The sequence below is a fragment of the Thalia democratica genome, unplaced genomic scaffold (genome assembly GCF_965202585.1).
Source record: "Thalia democratica unplaced genomic scaffold, ktThaDemo2.hap1.1 HAP1_SCAFFOLD_1977, whole genome shotgun sequence".
Classification (NCBI taxonomy): domain Eukaryota; kingdom Metazoa; phylum Chordata; class Thaliacea; order Salpida; family Salpidae; genus Thalia; species Thalia democratica.
This window is the reverse complement of record NW_028140766.1, coordinates 6,079-16,000: the sequence shown is the minus strand read 5'-3', so window position 1 is coordinate 16,000 and position 9,922 is coordinate 6,079. Positions and strand designations below refer to the sequence as shown.

Here is a 9,922-nt window from a genome sequence, read left to right as displayed (position 1 = left end):
ACAGAAACAAAGTGATTGTCTAGCTAGAAAAACAAAAGTTCTACTTAATAAGTAATTTTAAACGATTTAAAGGTAAAAGAGTTGCAACTTTAAGTAGTAGTGGATTAGCTGACTTATTTATACAATTTTTATAGTATGAATTCTACTAATCAAATATAAATATTATGCTAAATCATTTATATTCAAAAATAACTCTAAATAAGCATGAACATTTCAAAGTAGTCTAAATTTGCTAGACACTTTTACTTTATTTTTTTTTTAATTTCAAATACAATTTGTTGTAATTGAAACAAATTAAAAGTTTGTGTATGAGCATTTTAAAGTTTTTTTCAGCCTAATATTGTTTTTTCAGAGGTGTATAACTAACTGGTGGAACTTCTGGCCAGCTTGCTGTACACGGGGCACCCGTTGTCGTCCAAGGTGTCGTACTCGTAATAACTCCCACTTGATTCGTACGAGTAATCATCATCTGACTGGTCGTCATCCTCACCGTAAGAACTCCCTACTGCAATATGTTATAAGTATATGTTCACGAATATTTATATGAAGATTACAAGTAAAAAAGAACACAATTAAGTTGTTAATTTACAAAGTGCTGTGAGGTTAATGTTTCTTGACAATTAAGAGAAAATTGTTTTAAATAATTTGAATTAAAATCGAATAATTCAAACATTGACTCCAATATTTTTTTGTTTTAATTATAAAACTAGAGGAAAAAGTTTTTCCAACGGTATATTTATTATTACTTGAACTTTATCTAGAAATATTTTTTTTTCTTAAGCTATTGAACATAAGCTTCAACTTTACTTTTAAAGTTTTATGTAATCAGCAGACAGTGTTTAATTAGCTAAACTGTTTACTAACGATGTAATTCAATTAAGAACAAGCGATTTTTAAAATAGGATAAAATTCAGTAGGAACTATAAACTTTTACATTCGTAGGTATCTAAAAAATAAGCCATACTTTTAGACTTAAATTTAACCAAATAACAAAAAAAATAAACAAATTATTTATTTGAATAAAACTCAAGTACTTTTTTATTTTCAAAAGATTTGTTTCAACTTTGTGAGGTTTAAGTTAATAAAAATCAATAAGGTAAACTTTCATTGCCGATTATTTGATTGGGGCAGCACACTTCACAGCAGTATCCTTGAGGTTTGAATGTATATTCACACTGTATTGTCGGACAGACTATTTTCTTCTTCTCCACGTTCCCTCGGACACACTGGTACTCGGCACAATCACCGTCCTTCCAAAGCATGTTTTCTTGGTAAACTTCTCCTTTGTATATGCAGTTTGACGGTCCTACACAAAATTGTTTTGTTATCCATATTTTATAAGGTAATTATTGAAAAGCAAAGTAGATTTAATTTTTGTTTAATTTGTCACTTATTAAGGCTTTCATCAAAATAAAATAAAAATATTTCTTTTTCTAAGCGCATGCAAAAACTTATTACATTCTTTAATTAGATAAACAAAAAAAAACTAGTTTTAAAATTACAAACTACTAACGATTATTATTCATTTTTAAAAAAGCAGAATAAAATATAAAAACTTTAAGTACTTTTTTAAAGTATCATTTTACATGCAAAACATGGTTTTCAAGGATAAGTTTAACTTTAACAAATCATATCAAAAAAATTTGTATCACAAGTATGTTTAAACATTTATTTCTTTTTTATATCGAGCTTCATTTGAAAATACATTGTAGAAAATAAGAAGTCAACTATTCTAATTTTGTAGTGTTTCTTAAAACTTCTACTTCTTAAAATTTTTTTTTAGTGCTTATTTTGAAATTTTTATAGTTATTTAATTATGTAGCTATACTTTTATAATTAGACAACCATAAACATGCAATACTAAGTCACTTAATTGAACAACATTATTAAACTACAACGCTGCTACACTTTATTTACACAAAACTTTTATTTATTTTAAGAAGTAAGTTTTAAAACTGCTTTTCAGAATGTAGGTTTTATTAAAAAAATATTTTTTTTCTAACTATTGCGATTTGTGAAAATGAAATTTAATGTAGACTTTTAAACTTATTTAAACTTTAATTAAACAAATATTACCAGAAGCCATTAAGTTCTGTTAGTTCTTCCTAGTAACACACCTAAAATCTACGGTCAAAAACATTAACTCAAATTAATATTTTTTTTCTCACATTGGCAGCTAGTATCAAAATTAAGTTAGTTATTTTAGTCGTCTAAAAGTAACACCATCAAAACTACCATCTAATTGACTACTTCACTCAGGTCTCTCTACTAACCACAAGCGGAAAATATGACATCGTCGATGGAAATGTGACAGTTTTTGTTGTTTGATATTCCTTCGATCACCACTCTGTAAGGGTGATTGTGACGTGGCAAGGGAACAGTTGCTAGGGACCAGCGGCGATTGGAGGGCTTGAAAGTTGCCACGGGAACGTGGTAGGCCGGGCGGCAAGGGAAAAGAAATACGTTGATGGCAGAAGGTTTTCTGTGGCAGTTTTGGTTACCAGCGAAATTGTATCGAAAAGAAAGACAGGTGGGTTGTGAGGTTGGTAATTGAAAGAACAAACTTGCAAGCCTCGCCCGATTCGCTATGAATGAAGAAGAAAAAGTTAAAACGTTTTTTGAACTGGCTTCAGTCCCTCTAGCTGGACTCCACTTGAACGGTGAGCTTAATTTCCATTTTCCAACTTTTTCATCCTCATTTAGCCATCTATCTGTCAAATTTTCAAACAAGCAGAAAGTTCCGACCGGTTGTTTTTTATTAGGCTGTATGGCAGACCAAAAGTATTGGTTTAAGCTGTTTGGAACATTGTAAACGTCGAAATCACAGCTCAAGTAAACGGGTGATCTCTTCCATAGTTTATTGTTTTGGCAATAGTTAACAGCAGAAGGACCAAGAAAAAATGAAATCGAAGACTCTAGATGGCGGTTCATTTCGGGTTTCTCTTGAAATATACAAAATATGCTCGAGTAATTAAGTTATTAAAGAAAAAAAAACTTAAATGAAATTTATTTTAAAAAAAGTTAAGCGTGAATAACAGAAGGTAACTTATATTAAAAAAATAAATGCTTGTTTTATTTTTCAAAACAAAAAGCTGTTTCAAAAGCAAACTTAGTACATTTGTATGTCTTATAGTTTTGTATGTATTTTTTTATATTCTGCACATGCTTTACGTACTGATCCTGATACATCAAAATAAACTTAAAATTAAGCATTATAATTAAATTAAATATAACAGTTTAAAACAGGGGTAGGCAATGTGTAACGCGCGCCAAGCAGAACTCTCCAGCCCAAGACTTAATTTATATTTTGAAAACAATTTGTGCAAAAAAAAAAAAAGCTTTTTGGTTACAAATATTTTGGAATGTGCTTGTAATTTGATTTTAAGTACTCAGTTTTGCTTTTAAAATTTTACTTTAAACTTTTAATTATAATATTTTATCAATATGTAGAAACTTTTACTAACGAAATCAGCTAGCAAAAGATTTTTTTTAATCTAGCCTGCCGACTATAAAATGTGCCAACCCCTAATTTAAAACCTTTATTACACAAACCTAAATACCTTTTAATGTTTTATTTATTATATCTTTTGATAGGATAGTCTATAAGTAAAAAAGCTATGCATATAGATAAACCATAAAGCTTTAGAAAAAGTTCTAACGTAATACTTTTACACTCAAAAACTTTTTTAATTGAAATTTGCTACAAGTTATAAAGCATTTTACCAAACTTGTTAGACTTTCAAACAAATATTCAAAACAAACTGGCAGTGGTGGTCACAACAACTTGTTCAGGAGTAGTTGTCACAGGTTGTGTCGGACAAACCCCCGGTGGACCAGGCGGCCCAGGAGGTCCAGGCTCACCAGCAGGACCTGGTGCACCAGTGAGACCAATTTCTCCATTACTACCAGGAGGTCCTTCAACACCGTCCAGACCGTTTATTCCCGGATTACCTACTTCTCCTTAAGTTATTTGTAATATTTCAGTATTTTTGTCTAAAACAAGTGAGATTTATATATAAAAACATTAAATTTAAATATATTAATAGTTATGTACAAAGTAACTTTTGACTTAAATGTCACCAATACTTTTTGCTTTTAGCTAAAATTTTTAAATGTAAAGTTTTCAACTATTACTAGTAGTTTAATTATTTAATAAACTTTTTATTAACTATTTTCTATTTAAATTTTATTTTGAATCATTTCAAAAAATGTTTATGAAAACTTTACTCGTATATTAAAAATAATCAAAGAATAAAAGCATAAATATTTAAGTTAGTTGGAATTTTACCTTTTTTGCCATCCCTTCCAGTCTTTCCATCAGTTCCTTGGTTCCCTTTTTCTCCACTATCCCCTTAAATGTTGTTTGTTTTAAGTTGTTTTACTTGTAAAAATACCTTATGTTTTTTTCGATTACTAAAAATATTGTCAGAAATTTATTATACTAGTTTTTTTAAACAGATTAATAAAGACTATTTTTATAACTTATTTTTTCATACTTTCTTTTTAGTTTTATTATCTAAAACTAACATTGAGTAAAAACAGTCACTTACGTAACAAAACATATTGTAAATAAAATCTTTAACATATATTTACATCATCCCGACTATTTTGAAAAACTAATGTTTTTCATAAACAGGTTTGTTGTAAAAAAGTTTGCTTTAAAAGTAACTTCCTTGTTTATGAATTTGTATTATCTAATAAAATTGATGCACTGCATTTTTTAAATATAAAAACTTAAACTGTAACATTACACTTAAGCTAGCAGTTATAAAATCATGTATCAGTTAAACCAAGTGTAACAAAATCGGAAAGAAGTTTTTAAAAACATGTTTATGATAGTATCTCATTTCCTACTTTGGTTGCTTGGGGCGTTTATTTGCTAAACAAAATAAAAGATCGCCGAAAACACAGAAATTTTGTTTTTACTTTTTATTGATTGTACCAACTCTGAAACATTTTCGTTTTTTAATTTAAAGTAAAGTAATCAAAATTATAAAATCAAAATAAAAAATATATTATATCAAAACTACTAAAAATACAAACAATTTTTTGAAATTATTTTCGTTACGACGATTTTCTTTTACTTGGTTTTTTTTTCAAGGATGTTTGAAATAAATTAAAACTATAAAAAATAAAAAACCTTACAGCTTATTTTGAAAACTAAAATACCTTTTTTGCCATCAAGACCAGGAACTCCTGATTCTCCCTTCATCCCGTTCAACCCTTTACTTCCTGGTCTCCCGTCGTTGCCTGGCAACCCCCTCTCTCCTTGTCGCCCTGGAAACCCGTGACTTCCAGGTTTACCCTTCATTCCTGTCCTACCAATAGGACCTGGTGGTCCAGTAATTCCCCTGGTACCTGGAGGCCCTGCAGGTCCAGGAGGCCCTTGACCTCCAGGCTGTCCGGGAAGTTTAGTAAAGTTTGTGCAGCTTTCCTCTACTAGCTCTACCTACATCAGAGACTTGTATTAAAAAAAAAAATTTATACTTAATATATTTTTAAAAGCATATTTATCTTATTAGTAAGTTCTGCAAAATAATCGTTTTTTATTCGAAATATGATGATAATAAAATAATGAAGTGAACTAGTTTTTGCTCAATTCATAAAAAAGTTTCATTGCGTTTATTATGCCCAAAAAGAGACAATAAGAATGGCAAAAATTTCTTAGGCATATTGGAATGAGTAATTGAAACTAACCTTGCTTGTTAGTATTCCGATGTTTGCTCGTAATTCGCTATTTGTTGAGCAATTGAAGCAAACTGCAAAGGAAATAATTATATGCTACGTTTTATATGGATTAGGATTACATACATTATTTCTTTTTTTTTTGTTTTCAAACTTGGTTATGTATTTCATACTATACAAAAAGTAACAAGTAATAAAACTTTTTTTTTATGTTATAAAAATAGTTTCATTTTATGTATTTTTCTTTTTAAAAACAAACTTATTAAAATTAACAACACGATGATATTTTAATACTATCTAAAACTTATTGATAAAAATTATAATTAATATAAAACTATTTTTTGATTAGAATTATTTGATGAATACATTAACAGCAATATTGTTATAAATTCTAATTTAAAAATTTTACTTTGTTGTTGTTTATGTTGAAAAATTTGTTTCAAATAAATTTGAAAAGAACTAAAGTTTTGCATGAAATTTTTTTTACACTTTTCGCTTTTTTAATTAAATGCTTTAATTTATTTTTTTTATATATTAACTAAAACTTTATTTCAAACTTAAAAACAAAACAACTCTATTTCAGCCAAGGCTTCAGAACAAATGTATACAAAACACTATCATTTTTGGTAGAAATGTTTTATTACATATTATATATGTTTATATTTAAAAAAACCAAAAAGCTTTAGTTTAAGAGATAATTTTTGTACGAACCATTTTTGCATCATGCTACACTCAAAGTATTTTTTTAAGCATGCTATTATTTTTAAGTTATGCACAAAAAAAAACAACACCTTTTTCTAATAAAGTAAAACTATTTCTGTTATAATAAGGTGAGAAAAAAGCATTAAACATTTTTTATTTAGATTTATTATAGTATATTTCTTTGATGTAACTAAACAAAAGTACCTGACCTAATAATTTAAAAATCAACAAACCTTTGTCACAGTTTTCACCTGAGAACCCAGGACAACAAGTCCAACTGTCTACTTTTTTTGTGACATACCGGTAAGCGTATACTGGTCTGCTGTCAACCACGTAACTGCAACAAAAAATTATTTTTCAGTTACTTATTTTTCATAAACAGAATCCCTAGCTTGATCGTGTTGCTCATAAATTATAAAATTTTTCTTTTAATGCAAAGTTATTAAATATGTTTGCTTAAGTTTACTTTAAAAAAGTACTTAAGTCTGGAATTTATACGTTTCATTCTTTTTATTTTACACTTATTTTTTGTAATTTTTCTTAAAAATTTTAGCTACTTTCAATAATCTTGTAACAAACTACTTAATTTAACTTTGTATTAAGGTTAAAGTCTGCTAAAATTTAGCCGATTAGAAACTTTTTTTGTTTTTAATAGAATATCTAACAATGCACACTTTATTTAATTTAAAGCCATGTTTAATTACTGACTCACAAAAGTGTCAATGGTTTTTTGCAAGGTTTGAAATGTATTTAGTTTAATGTTCTACACTATGACATTTTAAATAAAAGTTTAAACCAAATTTACTATTATCAAATTAAATTTCAAATTTAATTATTCGCTGTTTGATGATTTAAAACGTGAAGATGTTCGATAAACCTGACACGCTTGTTGCAGTACAGAGCGTTCCACGGGCACTTTGGAACAACTCGCTTCATGAAAGTCTGTGTGCTGTTCAGATACTTTTCCTTCACTCGCCTCACGCCTGGCACTTTGCAGAACCTTCCAGTGTACAAATTACTCTTATCGTCTCCTCCGACTTGCACCTCGCTCCAAGATGAAGTCTTCACTTGGTTGGAGGCAGACTTAACTGACTTTTGTGAAGTACTTTGCCTGTGTAAATAAAATGTTTTTTTTAGTTACGCTTGATACAAATCGTAGCTTACTGTTTTACTTTTATTGAAGTCTTTTTTTATCTGAAAAATTTGATTAACAAAAAAAAACGAACACAAAACTTTAATATGTAAACAAGAAAACTGGTCGTGCTCCAATTTATTGCAAAAATAAAAAATGTTAGTTAAAAAATAAAAAAGAATACAAAAACAAGGCTTTTGCTGCTTTATAACTTAACTAAGATGAAATTATAGTAAAAACTTGCGAAAGCAACGGTGCAAGTTGCTAATTTTTACCATACTCACAGTTATTTTAGTAGTTTCAGTAGTTTTAGTTTACACAATTTTACTCTTACACATACTTGTGTTTGTCTTCAACTTAAACTCTTAACAAAAATATGTTAACTATACTTTGATGGTGAATAATTGACTTAAAATTCAAAAAAATATTTTTTACTTTTTAAAATAAACAACTGTTTTGAAATTAAAAAAAGCTTTTTAAACATTTAAATACAAATCAAAAACTACTACTTAACAATAACTTATTTTTTAAAAATTTGAAATAGTTTTACTACACCAAATTCTCTTAGATTCAAAATATAAGATATGTTTTCTATTTTTAGGTACGTATTGTGTAGTGCTAACTCAGAAAAACAACAAGTTTGAAATTTATTGACTAAGATAATGATATAAAATTAACTTTGTTTACTATTTAGGTTGTTAGAATATTCATAACTTTAATTTTCATTGTTATTCAATAAAAATATGAATTCTAACAGTTCAAAAGTCAATTGTAGATGTATAAACTAAAAAACTTTGCATACTTTTCTATACGATGTTTTGAAACTAAGTTTGTATAAAATTATTTAAATTGGAGTTTTTATATAAAAATATTTAATGATTTCTATCTTATCAAAGTTTTATTACTTTTGTTTTTAATTTGAAAGAAGCTTAATCTTAAATTTTAGCTTAATCTTGAATTATTAAAAGCGTGTATTTGAAAATATTCTTTTTCTGCATTGCAAAAATATTTTTTGCTATTTCAATTTTATAATAAAACTACTATTTAAAAAGTCTGTTTGGATATAAATAAACTATGTTTAAACATCTTTGTAGCTAAAGTGTTAAAATAATAAAACAAAAAGATGAAAAATTTATTATATTTTAAAGAAGTTTAAGTAAAAAATTCATGAAAACTTACTGAAACATAAATTAATACTTAAATTATTTAATTCATGCTAAGTGCTGTAAATATGAAAAAGGTAATAATGGTTTTTATGATTTTTCAACCTGGTGTAAGTTTTGTAAGTATAGTAAGTTCTTTTCGGAGATGATCTTCTCGTTGTTTTCCAATAAACTGAGGAAGATCTATAAATACTATTCACTAAATATATGGAAAATCACTAAAAACTGGCATTAAAGATCCCTAATAAATTAAAGTGTTGCTACACATTGATATACTTTACGTCCCATTAGTTTTCATTTATATTCATATAAAAGTTATATATTTCTATTTTTATTATTTATCATAATAATCTATGTATTAAGACACTTTATGCGACGTTTTTTTTAAGGGGAAATTTTGTTCAAATTCTTAAAAACGATTACTAATTTAATCAATCAGTTATTTACAAACTTATTCGTACACGGAACATTAAATAATAAAAGAAACTAGGTTTTAAATGAAAAAAAATATATTATTTTTTAAACAAGAGAAAAGATGTTAGCAATGCATTTAATCCTAACGTGATAATTTTTAGTACAAGCGGATTAAGATGTAACTAAAAAAAAATCCTTTTATCTTGTTTACGCTGTCAAGAATTCAATTGTACTGTTTTATGGTAACAAATTGCATTGTCAAGTTTTTACGCATTTAAAATTGTCATTAACTATGTTTTATTTGTATTACGCACGCACAAACAATACATTTTTGTTTAATTAGATTGAAAATTACAGTTCTAATACTACTAAAAATGAACTTCAAGGTTCTGAAAAATACGTCAAAAACATAAAAGGTTTCTATTTTAAAAAAATTTGTTATTAAATTATACACTTGTATAGTTTAGTACGAAAGGTTTAGATAATAGTTAGTATTTTAGCTCTCCTTTAAATATAACGAAATAATTTTAAACTTTTATTTAATATAAATTAGAATTTTAATAACTATTGAATTAGTAATTTAGAAACCTGATTTTAACTTTCTTAAATTTATTTCTAATTTGTTAATGATTCACAAATAAAAAACTTTTTTTTTTTTTGTTTTAACGTAACTTTTTCACTAAATTTAGTTTTTGAGTTTACAAAACGCTTTTAAAATTTTATCTTGAAATAAATATATGTATATTAATTTTTATACCTAATAACTTTTACTGATTAAATTTAGTGACTTTAAAATTTGACGTAATTGTTTTCATTTTACATAGAA

The 9,922-nt window shown here is 26.8% G+C and overlaps 1 protein-coding gene across 1 annotated transcript; it reads right to left on the bottom strand.

The window, feature by feature from the left end:
* Window positions 1-367: 367 nt before the first annotated feature.
* On the bottom strand, window positions 368-7,498 carry LOC145849045 (uncharacterized; the record flags this gene model as incomplete). Its single annotated transcript, XM_082954142.1, has 9 exons — window positions 368-505; window positions 1,103-1,306; window positions 2,274-2,942; window positions 3,763-3,960; window positions 4,289-4,351; window positions 5,170-5,449; window positions 5,698-5,759; window positions 6,621-6,724; window positions 7,265-7,498. Coding segments are annotated over 9 exons (1,952 nt in total), but the record flags the coding sequence as incomplete, so codon positions are not given.
* Between the last annotated feature and the right edge of the window lie 2,424 nt (window positions 7,499-9,922).